This window comes from Bos indicus, chromosome 1 (genome assembly GCF_029378745.1).
Source record: "Bos indicus isolate NIAB-ARS_2022 breed Sahiwal x Tharparkar chromosome 1, NIAB-ARS_B.indTharparkar_mat_pri_1.0, whole genome shotgun sequence".
NCBI lineage: Eukaryota > Metazoa > Chordata > Mammalia > Artiodactyla > Bovidae > Bos > Bos indicus.
Genome location: NC_091760.1, coordinates 138,525,494 through 138,549,799, shown reverse-complemented (window position 1 = coordinate 138,549,799; position 24,306 = coordinate 138,525,494). Strand labels below are relative to the sequence as shown.

General features: G+C 40.3%; 1 protein-coding gene across 4 annotated transcripts in view; it reads right to left on the bottom strand.

The window, feature by feature from the left end:
• The window catches only part of CPNE4 (copine 4), a 686,364-nt gene that overhangs the window by 178,581 nt on the left and 483,477 nt on the right, over positions 1–24,306 (bottom strand). For all 4 annotated transcript variants that reach the window (XM_070794756.1, XM_070794770.1, XM_070794775.1 and 1 more), the window contains 2 exons: positions 15,717–15,788; positions 13,005–13,079 (listed from right to left, as the gene is read on the bottom strand). In XM_070794756.1, the coding sequence (XP_070650857.1) occupies positions 13,005–13,079; positions 15,717–15,788 (147 nt within the window). The remainder of the gene's footprint in view (positions 1–13,004; positions 13,080–15,716; positions 15,789–24,306) is intronic.

The following is a 24,306-nucleotide window of genomic DNA, read 5'->3' as shown; positions in this document are numbered from 1 at the left end:
TACCCAGCAAGGATTTAATTCCGATTAGATGGTGAAATCAAAAGCTTTATCAACAAACAAAAGCTAAGAGAATTCAGCATCACCAAACCAGACTTAGAACAAATGCTAAAGGAACTTCTCTAGTAGGAAACACAAGAGAAGAAAAAGACAAACCCCAAATGATTAAGAAAATGGCAATAGGAACACACATGTCAATAACTACTTTAATGTAAATGGATTATATACCCCAACCAAAAGGCACAGACTAGATAAATGGATACAGAAGCAAAGTCTGTGTTTATGCTGCCTACAAGAGACCCACTTCAGACCTAAGGACACATACAGACTGAAAGTCAGGTGCCGGGAGCCAGCACGGGAGTTCCCACCCATGACAAAGGTCATGCAGAGAGGACCTGACATGCAAAGCCAAATCAGGACTCGAGAGGCCCCCTGGACCTGCCCGAGCACCTACCCCCAAACCAAAATCTGTCTGTTTTACTATTTCATGACTTTCACTAACTCTTCTGACATTAATGGGGGGCTATCCCCGACCACCTTTCTCTGTAAGACAATCAACTTAAAACTCTAGTTAATAAGTCTCCTGGGCATAATAGGAGTGTTTCAATTCAAACCCCTCTGATGACTTTCTAGCTTGCCTGACAGGTTTGTTCAGACTCCTGCAGCTACGCATGTGATTGTTCACAGCCTCCCAACCACAAGAGGCATAGGAAGCTTAAGATATTCTAACAATGCAGAGCTTCTCAAGAGAGTTATAATTGCTAGAATAGAACTAGTAGTGGATTTCTTTGTTGAGCCAATGCTTGCTGCCAAGTTTCCATATCCCTTACCTACTGTGTCCCTGGGAGTGTATTGATTAATATAGTTGGTATATAGAAATGTAAGTAGTAGCTTTAATGTTTGTAACTTTGGACCCTTGAGTTAATTCTTTTCTTGTTATAACCCACCATACTTTTGCCCTATAGGAATGCAACTTTATCTAATGCTTTCGGAGGGTGGCACCTAACTTTAGAATAATCACCTTTAGAGAAAAATAAGTTTTCTGAAGAAAGGGTCATAAAATGTTAACAGACCTCCTGGCCAGAAGATGATGTAAATCACCTAAAGCTTTTGTATATGATAAGTTTGCAGAAAGAAAGCCTGGCTTCAATAAGGATCAAGGACTGCTGACCTTGCATGACTCTACCCCCCTCCTCCATTATCCTCTATGCACAACTTAAGGTATAAAAACTACTTTGGAAAATAAAGTGTGGGCCATGCTCATCAAGCTTGGTCTCCCCATGTCGTTCTTTCTCTTTCCTTTTCCTTTTCAGGCTGATTCCCTGGAACACAGGGGCCCTCTGCATTCACTTTCCTGCCTGGGCTTCTAAGACCCACTCGAGAAGGTGCCTAAGGTGCAGCACCTTCAGCTATTCGAGAGGGCGCCTGTGGCCTACGTGAACAGAGCAAGTCCCATGCTGGGGCTTTATTGGCTTTCTGTGTAAACCAAGGAATATCAGCCTCTTTTCTCTCCTCTATTTTCTCAACTGCAAAATTCTTTCCTTATCTCTTTATCCTTTTATCTATCCTTTTCACCAAAGCCGTCCTCCCGAGGCAATCCCTGGATCCAACCGGGGCTGGACCCTGGCAGTCGGGGATGAAAAAGATATTCCATGCAAATGGGAATCAGAAGAAAGCAGGAGTAGCAATTCTCATATCAGACAAAATTGAGATTTTTAAAAACTTTTGCAAGATATAAGGAAGGCCATACATAATGATCAAGGGATCAATCCAAAAGAAGATGTAACAATTACAAATTATGAAGATGTAACAATTATAAATTATGCACCCAACATAGGAACACCTCAATACATTAGGCAAATGCTAACAATCATAAAAGAGGAAATCAATGGTAACACAATTATAGTGAGGGACTTTAACACCCCACTTACACTAATGGACAGATCATCCTGATAGAAAATTAATAAGGAAACACAAGCCTTAAATCACACATTAGACCAGGTGGACCTAATTGATATCTTCAGGACATTCCATCCCAAAGCAACAGAATAAACACTTTTATCAAGTGCACATGGAACATATCCAGGATGCATTGCATCTTGGGTCACAAATCAAGCTTCAGTAAATTTAAGAAAATTGAAATTGTAGCAAGCATCTTATCTGACCACAATGGTATGAGACTAGATATCAACTACAGGTAAAAAAACAAAAAACAAAAAACTGTAAAAAACAAAAACACATGGAGGCTAAACAACATGCTTCTAAATAACCAATAGATCACTGAAGAGATCAAAAATGAAATTTTAAAAAATACCTAGAAATAAATGACAATGAAAACATAACCACCCCAAACCTTATGAGATTCAGCAAAAGCAGTTCTAACAGGGAAGTTTATAGCAATTAAAGCCTACCTCAAGAAACAAGAGAGACAAAAAATAAACACTTAAAAAAGAAGAACTAGAAAAGAAGAATGGAAATCGTCAAAGAAATGAAACAAATGTAAAGTTCAGAGCAGAAATAAATGAAAATGAAATAAAGAAGACAATAGCAAAGATGATTAAAACTAAAAGCTTGTTCTTTAAGAAGATAAACAAAATTGACAAACCACTAGCCAGACTTATCAAGGGAAAAAAGGAGGAGACTCAAATCAATAAAATTAGAAACAAAAAAAGACAATGCAGAAATACAAAGGATCATAAGAGACTATCATGAACAACTATATGCCAATAAAATGGATAACCTGGAAGAAATGGATAAGTTCTTAGAAAAGTACAACCTTCCAACACTGAACCAGGAAGAAATAGAAAACATGAACAAATTATAAGCACTGAAATTGAAACTGTAATAAAAAATTCTTCCAATAAACAAAAGTCAAGGGCCAGATGGCCTCACAGGCAAAGTATACCAAAAGTTTAGGAAAGAGCTAACACATATGCTGCTCAAACTCTTCCAGAAAATTGCAGAGGAAGGAAAACTCCCAAACTCATTCTATGAGGCCAGTATCACCGTGATACCAAAACCAGAGAAATATGCCACAAATATATATATATATATATATATATATTTTTTTTTTTTTTTCCTTCTCCAGGGAACTTCCCGACCCAGGGATTGAACCCAGGTCTCCTGCATTGTAGACAGACACTTTACTGTCTGAGCCACCAGGGAACCAATATCATTGATGAACATAGATGCAAGAATCCTCAACAAAACTCTAGTAAACAGAATCCAACAATGCATTAAAAGGAAATGGCAACCCACTCCAGTACTTTTGCCTGGAAAATCCCATGGGCAGAGGAGTCTACACCTCTCTGTATGGACAGAGGCTACAGTCCATGGGGTCGCATAGAGTGGGACATGACTGAATGACTTCACACCATGGTTAAGCGGGTTTTATCCAGAGATGCAAGAATTCTTCAATATACATAAATCAATCAGTGTGATATATCATATGAACAAATTGAAAGATAAAAGTCATATGAACTTTTCAATACATACAGAGAAGCTTTTGATAAAATTCAATGCCCATGTATGAAAAAAACTCTCCAGAAAGTGGGCATAGAAGGAACCTACCTTAACATAATCAAGGCCATATACAACAAACCCAGAGCAAACACTATTCTCAATACTGAAAAACTGAAAGCATTTCCTTCTAAGACCAGAAATAAGACAAAAGTGCCCAGTCTCACTATTATCATTCAACATAGTTTTGGAAGTCCTAGCCACAGAAATCAGAGAAGAAATAAAAGGAATCAGAATTGGAAAAGAAGAAGTAAAACACACACAGTTTGCTGATGACATGATTCCCTACATAGAAAACCCTAAAGATTCCACCAGAAAATTACTAGAGCCAATCAATGAATATAGTAAAGTTTCAGGATATAAAATTAATAAACAGAAATCCCTTGCATTCCTTTACACTAACAATGAAAATTCAGAAATACACGTTAAGGAAACATTATCATTGACCATTGTAACAAAGAGAATAAAATACTTAGGAAGTCAGTAAGCAACAGTCAGAACTGAACATGGAACAACAGACTGGTTCCAAATAGGAAAAGAAGTACATCAAGGCTGTATATCGTCACCCTGCTTATTTAACTTATATGCAGAGTACATCATGAGAAACACTGGGCTGGATGAAGCACAAGCTGGAATCAAGATTGCCAGGAGAAATATCAATAACCTCAGATATGCAGATGACACCAGCCTTATGGCAGAAAATGAAGAGGAACTAAAAAGCCTCTTGATGAAAGTGGAAGAGGAGAGTGAAAAAGTTGGCTTAAAACTCAACATTCAGAAAATGAAGATCATGGCATCTGGTCCCAGCACTTCATGGGAAATAGGTGGGGAAACAGTGGAAACAGTGTCAGACTTTATTTTTCTGGGCTCCAAAATCACTGCAGATGGTGACTGCAGCCATGAAATTAAAAGACGCTTACTCCTTGGAAGGAAAGTTATGACCAACCTAGATAGCATATTCAAAAGCAGAGACATTACTTTGCCAACAAGCAGAGACATTACTTTGCCAACAAAGGTCCGTCTAGTCAAGGCTATGGTTTTTCCAGTGGTCATGTATGGATGTGAGAGTTGGACTCTGAAGAAGGCTGAGTGCTGAAGAATTGATGCTTTTGAACTGTGGTGTTGGAGAAGACTCTTGAGAGTCCCTTGGACTGCAAGGAGATCCAACCAGTCCATTCTAAAGGAGATCAGTCCTGGGTGTTCATTGGAAGGACGGATGCTGAGGCTGAAACTCCAATAGTTTGGCCACCTCATGCAAAGAGTTGACTCATTGGAAAAGACCCTGATGCTGGGAGGGATTGGGGGCATGAGGACAACAGAGGATGAGATGGCTGGATGGCATCACTGACTCAATGGACGTGAGTCTGAGTGAACTCCAGGAGTTGGTGATGGACAGGGAGGCCTGGCGTGCTGCCATGGGGTCACAAAGAGTCGGACACAACTGAGAAACTGAACTGAACAGAACTGAAAGAGAAAAAAGCCCTGTATGCAAAAAACTATGACACTGATAAAAGACATCAAAGATCATACAAACAGATGGAGAGATATACCATATTCTTGGATTGGAAGAACCAATATTGTAATAATGACTATACTACCCAAAGCAATCTACATATTCAGTGCAATTCCTATCAAACTACCAATGATATTTTTTTTTTACAGAACTAGAATCAAAAATTTCACAATTTGTATGGAAAAAGACCCCAAATAGCCAAAGCAATCTTGAGAAAGAAGAATACAACTGGAGGTCTCAACCTTCCTGACCTCAGACTATACTACAAAGCTACAGTCATCAAGATGGTATGATACTGGCACAGAAACAGAAATATAGACCAGTGGATCAAAATGGAAAGCTCAAAGATAAACCCACACACCTATGGGCAGCTTATCTTTGACAAAGGAAGCAAGAATATACAATGGAGAAAAGACAGCCTCTTCAATAAGTGGTTCTGAGAAAACTGGACAGCTACATGCAAAAGAATGAAACTAGAACACTTCCTAACACCCTATACAAAATAAACTCAAAATAGGTTAAAGACTTAAATTTAAATGTAAGACCAGAAATGTAAAGCTCTTAGTGTAAAACATAGGCAGTACACTCTTCAACATACATCAATCACAGCAACGACTGACCTCATTGGGTCATTGCAATAAAAATAAAAACAAAAATAAAGAAATGTGACCTAATTAAACTTCAAAGCTCTTGCACAATGATGGAAACTATAAGCAAGGTGAAAAGACAACCCTCAGAATGGGAGGAAATAATTGCAAGTTGAAACAACTGACAAATGATTAATCTCCAGAATATACAAGCAGATCACGCAGCTGAATACCAGAAAAACAAACAACCCAATCAAAAAAAAAAAAAAAAATAGGTGGAAGATCTAAACAGACATTTCTCTAAAGAAGAGATACAGATGACCAACAAACACATGAAAAGATGCTCCATCACTCATTATTAGAGAAATGCAAATCAAAACTACAATGAAGTATCACCTCACACCTGTCAAACTGGCCATCACTAAAACATCTACAAAGAATAAATGCTGGAGAGGGTGTGGAGAAAAGAACCCTCTTGCACTGTTGGTGAGAATGTAAAAAGATACAGCCACTTTGGAGAACAGTATGGCGATTCCTTCAAAAAATGATAACCCTGTACGCAAGACAGCAAAAGAGACACAGATGTATAGAACAGTCTTTTGGAATCTGTGGGAGAGAGCAAGGGTGGGATGATTTGGGAGAATGTCATTGAAACATATATATATTTTATCATATGTAAAATGAATTGCCATTCCAGGTTTGATGCATGATGCAGAATGCTCAGGGCTGGTGGACTGGGATGACCCAGAAGGATGGTATGGGGAGGGAGGTGGGAGGGGGGTTCAGGATGGGGATCACATGTACACCTGTGGCGGATTCATGTCAATGTATGGCAAAACCAATACAATATTGTAATTAGCCTCCAATTAAAATAAATAAATTTATACTAGAAAAAAAAATTAGGCGTAGAACTACCATATGACCCAGCAATCCCACTACTGTTCATATACCCTGCTGCTGCTGCTGCTAAATCGCTCCAGTCATGTCCGACTCTGTGCGACCCCATAGATGGCAGCCCACCAGGCTCCCCCGTCCCTGGGATTCTCCAGGCTAGAACACTGGAGTGGGTTGCCATTTCCTTCTCCAATGCATGAAAGTGAAAAGTGAAAGTGAAGTCGCTCAGTCGTGTCCGACTCGCAGCGACCCCATGGACTGCAGCCCACCAGGCTCCTCCATCCATGGGATTTTCCAGGCAAGAGTACTAGAGTGGGGAAACCATAATTGAAAAAGATACATGTACTCTAATGTTCACTGCAGTACTATTTACAATAGATAGGACATGGAAACAAGTAGGTGCCCATCAAAAGATAAATGGATAAAAAAAATTATGGTACATATATACAATGGAGTATTTCTCAGCCATAACAAGGAAAGCATTTGATTTAGTTCTAATAAGGTGGATAAACTTAGAGCCTGTTATACAGAGTGAAGTAAGTCTGAAAGAGAAAGAGAAATATTGCATATTAACGTATATATAGCTACATTCCATGGGGCTGCAAAGAGTTGGGCACAACTAAGCACACACACACATAGAATCTAGAAAGATGCTACTGATGAAACTATTTGCAGGGTAACAATAGAGACACGGATATAGAGAGTAGATATGTGGATGTGGAGGGTAGGATTAATTGAGATAATGGCACCCCACTCCAGTACTCTTGCCTGGAAAATCCCATGGACGGAGGAGCCTGGTAGGCTGCAGTCCATGGGGTCGCTAAGAGTCAGACATGACTGAGCGACTTCACTTTCACTTTTCACTTTCATGCATTGGAGAAGGAAATGGCAACCCACTCCAGTATTCTTGCCTGGAGAATCCCAGGGATGGTGGAGCCTGGTGGGCTGCCGTCTATGGGGTCGCACAGAGTTGGACACGACTGAAGCGACTTAGCAGCAGCAGCAGCAGTATTGAAACATATACATTACCATATATAAAATTAGATAGTCAGTGGAAATTTGTTGTATGACCCATGGAGCTCAAATCTGGTGCTCTGTGACAACCTAGTGGGATGGGATGGGGTGGGAGGTGGGAGGGAGATTCAGGAAGGAGGGGACATGTGTGTACCTATGGCTGATATATGTTGATGTATGGAAGAAACCAACACAATACTGTAAAGCAATTATAAGCTCTGAAAAAACGAATTATTCTGATCTGCAATTTTTTTTTTAAACTACTTCTATCAAAAGAAAAGAGGCATTTACTTGTCTTCATGGTTTGCAAAAATAATATACTCCACAATAGCAGTTCTCAAACTTTTTGGTCTTAGGACCATTTTATACACTTAAATTATTGAGGACACCAAGGAGCTTTTGCTTATGTGGATTATATCTAACAATACTTTACCACATTATAAGCTAAAGCTGAGAAATTTTTAAAATATTCATTTGTTATATCATTTTAAAAATAATAAATATAAACCCATTATATCATAATAAAATAGCATTTTAATGGAATATAATTATATTTTCTAAATGTATAAAATTGTCAGAAGAATGCCATTATGTTACACTTTGTAAATCAATTTAATGACTGGATCAATAGAAGGCAGTGGGATTCTCATACCTGCTGCTGCATTCAATCTCTTGTGATACTAGGCATCAGTACTTGTGATGCTGGATACTAGGCATCCAGTAGTTTCTGGAAAATCACTGTACACATGTGACAGAATGAGAATGATGATAGAAAATAATGTCCTAGCATTGCTATGAAAATGGTTTTGACCTTATACATTCTTCTGAAAGCGTCTTGGGACCTGGGACCACACCTTGAGGAGTGCTTCCTAATAGCATACATACCCTCATCTTCCTCTTCCCTGGATCCCCTCTTCCCTGAAATACATGGGAATATAACCAAGTTCTCCACAGCCCAAGACCAATCTAACCTGTGTTCATTAAGTCTCTGCCCCCCCAAAAGATTTAGATTGTAGTTGGACAAACTGATTGGGTTTCTCTCTGTCACTGACTGTGAGTGTGGGTGTGAGTGTCTGTGGTCTTGGGTAAGTCATTTCACATCCCTAAACTTTGACATTTTCATATGTAAAAGAAGGCTATTTGTATTAGGCCAGAGTTTTCTACCAGAGGTATGTGGATAACTGGAGAATTACTTCAAGGAGACTGGGGGCCCAGATGTCCATAACTATTCTGAATTGGATATAGCATATTCATACTGCAATTTTTCAAATGCAGGTAGAAATTAGTTGCTCTCGTGATACTAATTAGCAAAATGTTTTAAATTAAGAGAGCTGTTTACCCCAGTGGCTTTTAGTCATGGTCTATTTTGTCAATTAATAGATATAAGTTTAACTGTTAACAGGAAGGGAGCGACAACTTCATTTGGTGCTAAGGCTAGAAGGAGGTCTTCCTTGAGAAGCTCTGGGAACTATTTTACTAGCTGTGACATGAAATAATTGTCCTGTCTTATTCTGATTCTGTCACAAAAATACTGTGGCAGGTTGCATTTTCCACTACAATGTCCACACGTTTTTTTATGCATTATGATTTTGCCACTCCCCTACCAAGACATGGAGTCATTTTCCTCCCCTCGACTCTGGGCAGCCTTATGACTCACTTGTAACCAACAGAAGCAGCAGAAGGGATAATGCATGACTTTCAAGGCTAGGTCAGAAAAGGCCATACAAATGACAGTGTTTTTATGTCAGTGCTACTTTCTCAATTTGTCCTACCATCTTCTTCCCCTGCTGTGTACAGCTGAAACTAACAGAACATTGTAAAGCAACTATCCTCCAATTAAAAAAAAATTAAAAAAAGGAAAGACCACACAGCTTTCACTGTCTTCTCTTGGAATGATATCTCAAGCTAGCCACCATACAGAAAATGTGATAAACCTAAGACCACCATGAAGGCACTCTGACTGACCAACCTGGGGAATCCCAGCCATCTAGCAATCCTACGTGCCAAGCATGTGAGCAAAGCTCTTCCACCAGCTGAGTATAACTGCTCTTAAGTCACTTCAGTCGTGTCCGACTCTGTGTGACCCCATAGACGGCAGCCCACCAGGCTCCCCTGTCCCTGGGATTCTCCAGGCTAGAACACTGGAGTGGGTTGCCATTTCCTTCTCCAATGCATGAAAGTGAAGTCGCTCAGTCGTGTCCGACCCTCATCGACCCCATGGACTGCAGCCTTCCAGGCTCCTCCATCCATGGGATTTTCCAGGCAAGAGTACTGGAATGGGGTGCCATTGCCTTCTCTGAGTATAACTGAGTGAACTCTTTTTAATTTTATTAGTTATTTATTTTTGACTGTGTTAGGTCTTCGTTGCTGGGCACACGCTTCTCTAGTTGCAGCAAGCAGGGGCTACTCTCTAGTTATGGTGGGCAGACTTTTCATGGCAGTAGCTTATCATGTTGTGGAGCATGGGCTCTAGGGTGCATGGGTTTCAGTAGGTATGGTTCACAGGCTGTAGAGTGCAGGCGCCTTAATTGTGGTGCATGGACTTAGTCGTCCCACAGAATGTAGAGTCTTCTTAGATCAGGGATTGAACCCACATCTTCTGCATTGGCAGGTGAATTCCTAACCACTGGACCACAAGGGAAGTCCCTAACTGAGTGACTTCTGTCAACGTCATAAGGAACAGAAGAATTGCCCAGTTGAACCCTGCCTGAATTTCTGACCCTCAAAATGATGACATATAAAAAAGTAGTTGTTAATCTAAGTCAACAGGTTTTGAGGTAGTTTGTGATGCAACAATAAATAACCAGGCAGCAGTGTCTTGGTGAAAATCATCAGGGCTCGCTGAGCCTGTTTCCTGAAGAGTTTGTGTGAGCTGATCTTCATGGTATCATCTTGCTCCTCCTCTCTACAGTCTCTCTCCATCTGAGACCATTCACCTCCTAGTCCACACTGGAGCAGTGGCTTCTGCTTTGTTCTGAACAGGGCCCACTCCTCTTTGGGTGCCTGAGTCTGGGAAAGATCCAACCTCATTATAGAAGACCTGTGGTCTGTGGCTCCAGGTCATTGGGGTCTCAGTAATTAGCAATCTACACAGTCCAGGGTGGGCACAGCCATTGAGAACCATGGTAGGTGTGGATGGGGATCTTTCAGTTCTGTGAGCAAGTGCTTATTTGGATGAAGGGAAGCTGCTTATACACCTTAGAGCTGATGGGCCCACTGACAAACCCCCATTTCCCCTTGCTCATAAAATAAATCAGTTGGGGTGCATGACTAAGTGGAAAGAAATCATGAGAAGCCATGAAGTGAGTAGTTTAAAAGTGCTACACTGTGACCCAATGGCTTAAAATGTCCCCAGGTAAGATACTACAAAGGAGTCTGGTGAATTATTCTGAAACTTGAAGATGATAGAGAGAAAGAGCCTGATAATCACAGGAAGTGAGCGGTAAGATCTTACACTCCATTGACACCATTGCACTCTGTAGTTCCCAGTACCTCGTTCAGCTAATGTCAAAAGGTGACAGTTTGTGAAAGTGTCACACAATCCACTCAGGATAACAAAAAAATCCAACTATGATTTCTTCTTAAGAACAAAGTCTTTCCTACTATTCCAAGGCAGAATGGATTCCCTTTTCAGGACACTCTGATTATGTATCATCCTCCTATAGCGTTGGTATCATTATGTCATTTGTTGTTTAAATTGATGTGTCACTTGGATGGTGAATTACAGGTTTTGGATATAAGACTGGCTCCAAGGATGCCCATTTCCCATCAACAGATGCATGACAAGCACACGACAAAGGTTTGGTAAGTGAATGATGAAGGAGTGAATGAATGAACTGATAAGAGAGTGAATTATGAACACATAATTAGGCTGAATACTCTTTGTGTATGAAAATGAACTATGCCAGGATATGAGCTGCTGCTTAATACTATGGGGAGCTGTGAAAAAAGTTTTTCCTTTTTCTAACACCTACAAGCAATTGTTTGAAAAAGTAGTGCCACATCCCCAAATCGCCTGTTTAGTTGTATGCTAGGAAAATGGCTGCTGCTGCTGCTAAGTCGCTTCAGTTGTGTCCGACTCTGTGCAACCCCATAGACGGCAGCCCACCAGGCTCCTCTGTCCCTGGGATTCTCCAGGCAAGAACACTGGAGTGGGTTGCCATTTCCTTCTCCAATGCATGAAAGTGAAAAGTGAAAGTGAAGTCGCTCAGTCATCTCCAACTCTTCGAGACCCCATGAACTGCAGCCCACCAGGCTCCTCCGTCCATGGGATTTTCCAGGCAAGAGTACTGGAGTGGGGTGCCATTGCCTAAATGCACTGGTGGATATGATGTTATGGTTGGATAGGAAACATTTTTTTTAAAGGGGTGGAATCCATAGGATTTTTTCTGTATACACAAGACTAACATGGCCTGTGGCTGCATGGAAATTGTGAGATATAACTGAAAGAGTGCAGATGGAAGTCAGGCTGACCTGGGACTGAGTCCTCAGAGTCACCACCAACTAGCAGGGTATCCTTCAGCATGTGCTTTGCAGATCTCCCACTTAGGGAATGTAACACTGCTGTTGTACTCCGAAATCCAGTCCTGCCCTCGTTCCGAGGCCAGGCTGCACAGGGGCTGCTCCTAGCCATTGCTGTGTGTGTAGGGGCTATAAAGGCACTCATGGGAGACACACAGGACTCCTTGCTGGCTTCCTTAGACTTCCTTCCTTAGAACCTTCTTTAGAATCTTCCTTAGACTACGTGGTGTTGCAGAAACTGCCACCTCTTTCCCTCTCTTCTTTACTTATATTCAGACTTGCATTGTGGCCTGTCAGCTCTCCTAGATTTCCTTCTTGTGTTCCCTACACAGGCGTTTCTCCTAATAAAATCCTGCTTGCATCATTAACTCTTTCTTGGTGTCTATTTCTTGGATTATTTGGACTAACACATGGAGTGACTTTAGACAATTACTTTATCTTTGAGCCTGTTACTTCATCTGTAAAACAGAGTTAATAATACCTGTTACATGGATGCTATAAGAATGATTAACTGTAATCATGCTTGAAAAGCTCTTAACCCCATGCCTGCAAATATGATGCTTAAAAAATGCTACTTTTATTCCCTTTCCCATCTTCTTTTTTCCTTTGAAAAGCTCCTAGCAATGGGTTTAAATCACATTCACCTATGCCATGTGACCTGTAGCATTTGGGAACAAATGAAGTCTTAGTGTAATAAAACTGTCTTAATTATAAATTAAATTAATTATAATTATTAATTATAAACTTAATTATAAAATTGTTTTAATTATAGTCCTCCCTTCTTCTCATTAACTGATTCTCAATTAGGGGGAAGTCTTACTTTCCATCCTCTCTGAAATCATTGATCTGTTTAATAATGTGAGTTGAAAGGGAAAAAATAGCTTTGAGGGGAAATCTTATTAAGCTTTGTGTGTTAGCTTTATTACTTTCTTCAATAAGGCTGATGCCAAACACTTTACCTTGTCATCCAGTTTCCGTGCATTGAAGGCAAGTTCAACATAGTCATCATTACCAGATAATTCCTCAGCAATCACCTAAAGGAAAAAAGCATTCATCAGGAGCAGTGGCAGTTGGACCACTCAACCCAGGGATTCATGAACAATTTAGCTCGTGTTTGATCCAAAAATCAACAAAGACTGACACCTGGCATGGAGTTTCCCACAATCCAGTGAATGTGGCACAGCAAGTCCAGGTGTGCAAAGGAAGTCCCTAGAACAAACCACAGAAGATAAGGAGACCTCACTGGTGCTGAGCATGAGAACATGAAATATGGGGTGTAAGCTGGAGGAAGACATTTTAGAGGAGTAATTAGGGAGAGCTTCTCCTTCAAAGGCCACACAGCACTGAACAGGACGTCCATAAATAATTATATATATTTTCTTCTTTGGGAAGTGACCAAAAAATGAGGAGCAGGCAGCAATATTTCTCCACTGTTTTCTACCAGACCCACAAAGGATTGTGAAATAAACTGGTCTGTATGGCCCTCCCAAAGGTTATAAGGTCATCAAAGAAAATTCTAATTGTCATGCTTTACAAAAGACGGTCCCTGGACTTTTTGAGATGGAGAGAGAAAGAGGAGGGAGGAGAGGGAAGAAAGAGAACAAGGATCTAAACCCTTAACTTCAAAGAACAGAGAATTCTTGACAACAACTTTGACATAAATGAAGAGATAATAGTATCTAAAAGCCTGTTTCATAAAAAGTTCACTTCCTAATATTGGATAATGACTCTTAAACCCTTGAAGCAGAAATTGATGGGAAAAGGAGAAAAACAACGACAACAACAAAATACGGGACCAATGTAGTTGCACATAGGTTAAACTACTTCTAAGTCATGTTAAGACTTCACTATGCATTCAGAGGCCATAATGCCTCTGACCTTGTGGATACCCTTGTCAAAGTCATTATGTGAAGACATTGAGTTTTATCTCCATTCTATCTGAGCTAAACTTTTTCATTATGAGTTGCATTCATCTGTTTTGAGTACACTTTGGAAGCCTCTGGAAATTTTTATTTTATGCATAAAATTAAAGCTAAAAGAGCTATCTATATAGGGAAGGATCCCTCCAAAGTTGTAAGCACCTGAGGAATAGAGAACATGGGTCCATACAAAATTCAAGTCATTTTTGAATTTTTGCTATAAAACTCAAGAATGACTTGATAAACCAGGAATCATCATATTTAGGTTGTTCATTTGATTCTCTTTTGTACTTTAATGCCTCTTATACTCCACTTGAACTATGGCCTTCAACTATCCTGTGTTATAGACATCTTTGTAAAGATGATGAAAGTTATGACTTTCATCTGCAAAGCCTAGAAAAATGTGCACATATTTTCAAGTGTTTTCCAGAAGCTAGAGTAATTGTTCTGACCCAAGGATCCAAGATCAAGAGGAGTTTTTAAATATTTAAAATTAGGAAGGAGATTGAGTTTTTATGGGCTGTGTAGAGAAAGGAAATTCCCAATACTTCTGAGAGAAAAGGTGGGAAGATGAGCTTTTGTTTTCCTGGGAAGGAACCGTGGTAGATCTCATAACTGGGTTCACCATCCCAAGTCTTTTCTAGGACTGTGGGCTCTGTGTGTGAGTTTTTTAGAGCACTAGTGGCACCGTCAAAGTCCATTTGAACCATTTGTTCATGATTGAAAATGGTAGTCAAGAAACAGATCTGATACGACTGCATCATTTAAAATATCCAAACCAACAAACCCAGCTAAGTTCTTGTGAGAACAGTCCTAACTTTGACCAGTAGATATAAAATATTTTTAAATTCTTCCTTAAAAATTGGCTTAATTTTTTTTAATGAATCAGTCACTTTTGAGTTAAAAAGGAATGTTCAAAGAACTTAGGTTTTCCTCCTAAGGCAATTTGCCTTGCAAGCAACTCAAATTCTTCTGGCACTTTTTAAACCTATTATTTTTTGCCCACACAACTAAATGGTTAGACTACTTTATCTTTCACAAGATCTTCAATACAAGATGCCAAAGTTTTAAATCCTGGAGTTCTTCTTGAGCATTGCATGTTTTATTTAGAAATACTTCCAGTTTTGCCCAAGAGAACATTCTGTAATGACAGACATGTTCTGTAATCTGCACTGTCCAGTATATGGATCTACTGAGCACTTGATATGTGTGGCTAGTGTAAGGAATGACTATTTGCTTTTATTTAATTTTAAATAATTTTAAGTTGAAAAATCACATGGCTACCAAATAGAACAGCGCAGCTCCAAACTATCATATTAAAAAGAAGAGTTAAATGCTAGGCTCTCTGATCATTAGGCAACAGACCAAACCTTGGACTAAATGCTATTAGATGTTTTTTCTCAAGAAACTGAGAAGCTGGGATAGGTAGCTTTGATAATTTGAAAATGCCAGACAATTCCATATTCTTACTATGATCAATAACTTCTTTCTTTGTTCCCTGCTAAAACCTATACTTAATTATAGAAGTGCTTAGTTGAAGTGAATGGCCTCACTTTCAAATCCTTTTTCCTACAATGAAAAGGTTAAAATTGTGTTATCAGGAAGGAGAAAGATTGGAAAAAAAAAAAAAAAAAGAGGCAACCGGTATAGCTGAGCAGTTATAGGATCAACCCCTAACATCCAGAGGGTCAGCTTCCCATGAGGCTGGGTTGGACCAGCAGGCTCCATCTGGGCACCTGAGGGAGGGCTCACCGTGATGGAAGATTTCCCTGCTGTGTTCCCGTGCTTCAACAAGGATTTGGACAGCTTTCTCTGGGAAACAATCTGTATGAAGGAAACACAAGGTGGAGATACTGGTCATATATTTGCAGGTATGCACTTCAGTATTTTTCTTATATAATTCTACATTTACACTTCTCCTTTAAATTATGACACCAATGTCCACTTATTTTCCAAGGTTCTTCTACAAACCTCTGCTAAATACAGGTCATTCTCTCCTTTCCTCTTACAGCCTGAGCTGTGTGAGTGAAGGATTACAGATAATTTAGTCACTTAGGAGGTGGCTTAATCATTGCTGAGACATTTATATTAAAATTAGACAAAACATGTTGGATATGTAAATTAAAATAAAGATGATGTTTCAGAATGATCTCAAATTAGCACTAAAACCTCTGTGCAGAGTTGGGGATGGGGTGAAGGGAGGAAAGAAACTCAAGGTCTAAATATATACCTCCTATATCTATAACCTCTAGAGTTCTATTTTTAATATATTCATTATGAAGCTATAAAGTAAGTCATCAGGAGACTGATGTTCAAACAAGCCAAAAGGAGTAATTGGGGTCCTCTCCACAATTCGGTGTCAACTAAAATCATCAGTCCACTGGGAATTATTCTCATTAGAACCCACCCCATCCCCGTCTCATTTTCTTTTCTGGAAGGGAAAGATGGCAAGGCATTGAGGCTCAGATGTACCCAATGATTTCTAAAGGAGACAAAGCTTAAAAGACTTGAGCGAAAGCCATGCTCTCAGGAGGGAGAACAAAGTCCCCAGTTGTTGTGGCACATTCTATCTGCAATGGCCCCAGTGATCCTTGCTTCCTGGTGTTCTTGCCTTTGTGTAATTCCCTCTCCTGAGTGTTGGGTGGATCCAGTGATTTGCTTCTAATGAACAGAATACCGCAAAAGTGATGGGATTTCACTTCGAAGATTAGGTTCTGAAATCACCCTGACTTCTTTCTTGCTCACCATCTCTCTTTCTCTGTCTTTGCTCTTCGGAATGCAGGCTGCTAGGTTGTGAACAGCCCTCTAAGAGCAGCCCACATGACCAGGAATTGATGTCCCCACTCAACAGCCAGTGAGAACCAGAAGCTGATCTGCAGCCACGGTAAGCACAGAATAGGTCCTCCCCGCAGGTGAGCTTTGAGATAACTGTGCCTTGACAATAGCCTGTGAGTGACACTGGTCCAGAGGACCATTGCTGAAACTCCTGACACACAAAAACTGTGAGATAATAATTTTTTTTTTTTTAAGATTTCAAGTTTTGGGATAATCTTTGATGCAGTAATCAGTAGAAGTACACATAATAGGGAAGGAGATCACTGTGAAAAGTAGGGGCATAACCTTATTCTCTGAAATCCTTATTTTGTCTCTGTGTTAGAGCAATATCAGGAGTGTGCTAATATCTAATGCAAAAAAGCTCAGAGAACTTCCCTAGCAAGCAGATTGAACTATCCTAATGTTCAGTTTGCTATCCCCTGAAGAGGAAGGTGTGTTTCCATAAAAAATCACTAGTGATGATGATGATGATGACATCAAGGAAAACAATGGGAGCTCCCATGTAAGAACACAGATTATGCGGCAAGTGCCTTGTTCATTCCAAAAATAATTATTTAGCCCCTCTTGTATGACAAACTTGGTGCTATGCCCTAAGAATAGAGTGGTGAGCAAAGTCAGATACAATCTCTGACTTCACGGAGCTTACATTTTCAGTAGATGAGACAGCAATAAATCAGGGCTTCCCAGGTGGTGCTAGTGGTAAATAACCTGGCAATGCAGGAGGCATAAGAGATGGGGGTTTGATCCCTGGGTCAGGAAGGTCCCCTGGAAGAGGCAACAGTAGCCCTCTCTAGTGTTCTTGCCTATAGAATTTCATGGACAGAGGAACCTGGCGGACTACTGAGCAAGGGGTCACAGAGTCGGGCATGACTGAAGCGACTTAGCACAAGCACAAGTAACACACCAAATGGTCAAACAAATGTAACTTGTCACAAAGGAGAGATGTACTGGCCATGGTGGGGATGATGAATGGGATAATTGAGGGTGAACCATTTATAAATCTCTGGCAACAGGCCAGGTGAGAGGTAACAGTGACTTTTGAGATGGAGAGAAAAGACTGGATTTATGAGATAAATGTAAAATAGTCAAAATTTGGAAATGGATTGAATATGGAGAGAGTGGGAGGCATCCTAAAGGCATCATTGAATCAGACAGAAATGCCCTTCATTGAGTTGAGTCAATGAAGAGGATATTAAATTGGAAGGCAAAGAACAAAATTTGAGGCAGAAAATACACTGGAGTAGGTTGATGAAGAGAAAAGAGGAAGGAAATGGATAAGAAGGTAATTCTTTCAATAAGTTTTGCTATAAAGTGGGGAAGAGAGAAAAGACCCTGTGGGCAAGGAGAAATTCAGTAAGATTTCTGTCTTAGTGGTCACTATGTTGCTAACTTTACAGCCCTACAAATTTGGTAGTATTAGTTTCTTTTGATAGAGGAGCAAAGCTGTACACAGAATTTAAGTAACTCTCCTATGGTTATAGAGATAAGAGGGGATATACCTGGGATTTGAACCTGGGTCTGATTCCAGAAACTGACCTCCAGTTACATTATAACTGGTAAGGAAACTCCTAAAAGAGATTCAGAAAATGTCCACAATGGGGTTTGTACTACATGTGTTTGCTTTTAAGCCCTAGATCTCATGTTAGTGCCTAAGTCTCAGTGAGTAAGCCTGGAGAAGATGGTAAAGAAATAATTAAGTTAAACCTTAAGAATGAAGTAATCTAAAGACACTGGCTTTGGTTAAGCTCACTGTGGCATAATGACTAAGAACATAGGTCTTCCGTTGTAAATATGTAAGATATTTTCTTTATCCACTCATCTGCTGGTGGATATATATGTGTATATATAATATATATATTAAATATATATATATATACATAATGGAATATTACTCAGCCATAAAAAGGAATGAAATTGGGTCATTTTAGTGATATAGATGGACCTAGAATCTGTCATATGGAGTGAAGTTAAGTAAATAAGAGTAAAAACAAATATTAACACATATATATAGAACCTAGAATAATGATTCAGATGAAACTATTCACAGCTTAGGAGTAGAGACACAGATGTAGAGATTGGACATGTGGACACAGGGTGGGAAGGAGAGAATGGGATGAACTGAGAGAGTAGCACTCACACATATACACTATCGTGTGCAAAATAGATAGCTAAGTGGGAAGCTGCTGTATAATACAGAGAGCTCAGCTCAGTGTTCTGTGATGACCTAGAGGGGTGGGATGTGGGGATAGGGTGGGAAGGAGGCTCAAGAGGGAAGGAATATATGTGTACATATAGCTGATTCACTTTGTTATACAGCACAAACTAATACAACACTGTAAAACAATTATATTCCAATAAAATAACATAGGTTTTTTATGTATAGCTATCAATAAAATGACATGAAAAATTCAGATAATAAAGGATTGGCTTTCCTTCCCATAGTTAATTTTGAACCCAAACTCCTCACCTTTCCCACCCTATCATTAAAAATGTTTCAGTGTTTTTAGTCTTATTGGCAAAATCATTATCCCCCTTACCCCATTCCCAGATTATCACTCATTGTAGAAAAGCTACCATTTCCTAGAATAATGTAGACATTATTTTTTTTTTTTAACTTGAAATAAACCAAAGCACAGAACACAAACAGTAAAATGACATTAGGAAGACTTTCTCTCCAAGGGTGTTTAAGTAGAGGGGTAGAGGGGAAGACACATGAATAGATGACAAAATAAGAGTTATTGATAAGCAGCAGTCAGGTCAATGTCTGTCTAAAGAAAGGCAATATTATGCCCCATTCCCAAATAAATCTGGTCTCAGGAATACTTTGGTCAGGAATTCCTTGTAGTCCAGTGGTTAATAATCCACCTTGCAAAGCAGGGGATGCAGGTTCAATTCCTGGTTGGGGAACTAAGATCTCACATGTCACGAAGTAACTAAGTTCAGATGCTGCAACTACTAAGCCCGTGCACTCCAGAGTCCGTGCACCACAACTGGAGAATCTGTGTGCCTCAACGAAAGAACCCACATGAAGCAACAAAGAACCCATGTGATGCAACTAAGATACGACATGATAAAATAAATTTCAAAAAATATTTTGGTTTAGTGTCATTGTGTTCCATCCGCATTTGTTACCCATTCCAATAGCTCCCAATGACCCCAACAATCCTCTCAGCACTGAGATGATCCATGCATTGTGTTACCAGGTGTTGGTAGATTGTCTTTACAGATTGTGTCTTCCAAGATCCACAATCTCTTTCTTCAAGGAAGACCAATTATGATCTTAGGTCTCTCTTCTCACTCCTACTTAGCCAGTAAGTTAGTTCAGTCACTCAGTCGTGTCCGACTCTTTGCGACCCCATGGACTGCAGCACACCAGGCTTCCCTGTCCATCACCAACTCCCACAGTTTACTCAAACTCATGTCCATCAAGTCGGTGATGCTATCCAACCATCTCATTCTCTGTCATCTCCTTCTCCTTCTGCCTTTGGTCTTTTCCAGCATCAGGGTCAATTCCAGTGAGTCACTTCTTCACATCAGGTGGACAACATATTGGAGTTTCAGCTTCAGTATCAGTCCTTCCAATGAATATTCAGGACTGATTTCCTTTAGGTTTGACTGGTTGGATCTGCTTGCAGAGGACTCTCAAGAGTGTTCTCCAAAACCACAGTTCAAAAGCATCAATTCTTTGGCACTCAGCTTTCTTTACAGTCCAACTCTCACATCCATAAATGACTACTGGAAAAATCATAGCTTTGACTAGATGGACCTTTGTTGGCAAAGTAATGTCTCTGCTTTTTAGCATGCTGTCTAGGTTGGTCATAGTTTGTCTTTGAAGGAGCAAGGATCTTTTAATTTCATGGCTGCAGTTACCACCTGCAGTGATTTTGGAGCCCAGGAAAATAAAGTCTGTCACCGCTTCCACTGTTTCCTCATCTATTTGCCATGAAGTGATGGGATTGGATGCCAATGATCTTAGTTTTCTAAATGTTGAGTTTTAAACCAACATTTTCATTCTCCTCTTTCACTTTCATCAAGAGGCTCTTTAGTTCTTCTTCGCTTTCTGCCATAAGGGTGGTGTCATCTGCATATCTGAGATTATTGATATTTCTCCCAGAAATCTTGATTCCATCTTGTGCTTCATCCAGCCCAGCATTTCCCATGATGTACTCTATAGGTTAAATAAGCAGGGTGACATTTTACAGCCTTGATGTACTCATTTCCCAATTTGGAACCAGTCTGTTGTTCCATGTCCAGTTCTAACTGTTACTTCTTGACCTGCATACAGATATCTCAGGAGGTAGACCAGGTGGTCTGGTACTCCCATCTCTTGCAGAATTTTCCACAGTTTGTTGTGATCCACACAGTCAAAGGCTTTGGTGTATTCAATAAAGTAGAAGTAGATGTTTTTCTGGAACTCTTTTGCTTTTTCAATGATCCAACGGATGTTGGCAATTTGATCTCTGGTTCCTCAACATTTTCTCAATCTAGCTTAAACATTTGGAAGTTCACAGTTCACGTACTGTTGAAACCTGACTTGGAGAATTTTGAGCATTACTTTGCTAGCTTGTGAGATAAGTGCAATTGTGTAGTAGTTTGAACATTCTTTGGCATTGCCTTTCTTTGGGACTGGAATGAAAACTGATCTTTTTCAGTCCTGTGGCCACTGCTGAGTTTTCCAAATTTGCTGGCGTATTGAGTGCAGAACTTTTACAGCATCATCTTTTAGGATTTGAAAGAGCTCAACTGGAATTTCATCACCTCCACTAGCTTCATTCGTAGTGATACTTCCTAAGATCCACTAGACTTTGCATTCCAGGATGTCTGGCTCTAGGTGAGTGATCACACCATCGTGGTTATCTGGGTCATGAAGATCTTTTTTGGGTCTGGGTCAGAAGTTCTTCTGTGTATTCTTGCCACCTCTTCTTAATATCTTCTGCTTGTTAGATCATTACCATTTCTGTCCTTTATTGTGCCCATCTTTGCATGAAGTGTTCCCTTAGTGTCTCTAATTTTCTTGAAGAGATCTCTAGTCTTTCCCATTCTGTTGTTTTCCTCTATTTCTTTGCACTGGTCACTCAGGAAGGCTTTCTTATCTCTCCTTGCTATTCGTTGGAACTTACCTTTCAAATGGGTATATCTTTCCTTTTCTCCTTTGCCTTTAGCTCCTCTTCTTTTCTCGTCTATTTGCAAGGCCTCCTCAGATAACCATTTTGCCTTTCTTTTTCTTAGAGATGGTCTTGATCACTGCCTCCCATACACTGCCATGACCCTTGATCCATAGTCCTTCAGGTACTCTGTCTATCAGATCTAATCCCTTGAATCTATTTGTCCTTTCCACTGTATAGTTGTAAGGCATTTGATTTAGGTCATACCTGAATAGTCTAGTGGTTTTCCCTACTTCCTTCAATTTAAGTCTGAATTTGGTAATAAGGAGTTCATGATCTGAGTCACAGTCAGCTCCCAGTCTTGTTTTTGATGACTTTATAGAGCTTCTCCAAATTTGACTTCAATGAATATAATCAATCTGATTTCTGTGTTGACCATCTGGTGATGTCCATGTGCGGAGTCTTCTCTTGTATTGTTGGAAGAGGGTGTTGGCTAGGACCAGTGTGTTCTCTTGGCAAAACTCTGTTAGCCTTTCCCCTGCTTCATTTTGTACTCCAGGGCCAAATTTACTTTTTACTTCTGGTATCTCTTGACTTCCTACTTTTGAATTCCAGTTCCCTATAATGGCTCAGAGGGTAAAGCGTCTTCCTGCAATGCAGGAGACCTAGGTTCAATCCCTGGGTCAGGAAGATCCCCTGGAGAAGGAAATGGCAACCCACTCCAGTATTCTTGCCTGGAAAATCCCATGGACAGAGAAGCCTGGTAAACTGCAGTCCATGGGATTGCAAAGAGTCGGACATGACTGAGCGACTTCACTTTCACTTTCCCTATAATGAAATACATACATACATATATATATATATATATATATATATATATTTATTTATTTATTTATTTTTTATTTTTTTGGTGTTAGTTCTAGAAGGTCTTGTAGGCCTTCACAGACTCATTCAACTTCAGCATCTTCAGCATTACTGGTTGGGGAATAGACTTGGATTATTGTGCTACTGAATGATTTGCCTTGGAAATGAACAGAGATCATCCTGTCATTTTTGAGAGTGCATCCAAGTACTGCATTTCGGACTCTTTTGTTGACTCTAACTATGAAGGCTACTCCATTTCTCTGACGGGATTCTTCCCCATAATAGTAGATATAATGGTCATCTGAGTTAAATTAGCTGATTCCAGTCCATTTTACTTCACTGATTCCTAAAATGTCAATGTTCACTCTTGCAATGTCCTGTTTGACCACTTCCAATTTGCCTTGATTCATGGACCTAACAATCCAGGTTCCTATGGGTATTGCTCTTTACAGCATCAGACTTTATTTCCATCACCAGTCACATACACAGCTGGGTGTTGTTTTTGCTTTGGCTGTGTCTTTTCATTCTTTCTGGAGTTATTTCTCCACTGATCTCCCATAGCATAGGGCACCTGTTGACTTGGGGAGTTCATCTTTCAGTGTCCTAACTTTTGCCTTTTCATGCTGTTCATGGGGTTCTCAAGGCAAGAATATTGAAGTGGTTTGCCATTCCCTTCTCCAGTGGACCATGTCTTGTCAAAACTGTCCACTATGACCTGTCCATTTTGGATAGCCCTACACAGCATGGCTCATAGTTTCATTGAGTTATACAAGGTTTTGACCCATGTGATCAGTTTTGTTAGTTTTCTGTGATTGTGGTTTTCATTCTGTCTGCCCTCTGATGTATAAGGATACAAGGCTTAAGGCAGCTTCCTGATGGGAGAGACTGACCGAGGAGGAAACTGGGTCTTGTTCTGATGGGCCGGGCTATGCTCAGTAAATCTTAAATCCAATTTTCTATTGATGGGGTGGGCTGTGTTCCCTCCCCTGTTGTTTGACCTGAGGCCAAACTGTGATGGAGGTACCTCCTTCAAAATATCCCATGCATGCCCTGCTGAACTCAGTGCCCCTGACCCTGCAGCAGGACACCGTCGACCCGTGCCTCTGCTGGAGACTCCTGGACACTCATGGGCAAGTCTGGGTCTGTCTCTTTTGGGGTCACTGCTCCTTTCTCCTGGGTCCTGATGCACACAAAATTCTGTTTGTGCCCTTTAAGAGTCTGTTTCCCCAGTCTTGTGTAAGTTCTGCAGCTCAACTGGTGGGATTAATGGCTATGTCCTCCAAGAGCGCTTATGCCATATCCAGGTCTGCTGCACCTAGAGCCCCTGCCCTGTGGCAGGCCACTGCTGACCTGTAACTTTGTAGGAGACACTCAAACACAGTTCTGGCTCAGTCTGTTTGGGGTCTCTGGTTCCTGATGCACACAAGCTTGGTGCACACCAGAGACCTCTGAGCGTCTCTGGTGGGTAAGGGGTTTGATTCTAAACATGATTTTGCCCTTCCTATAATCATGCTGGGGCTTCTCCTTTGCCCTTGGAC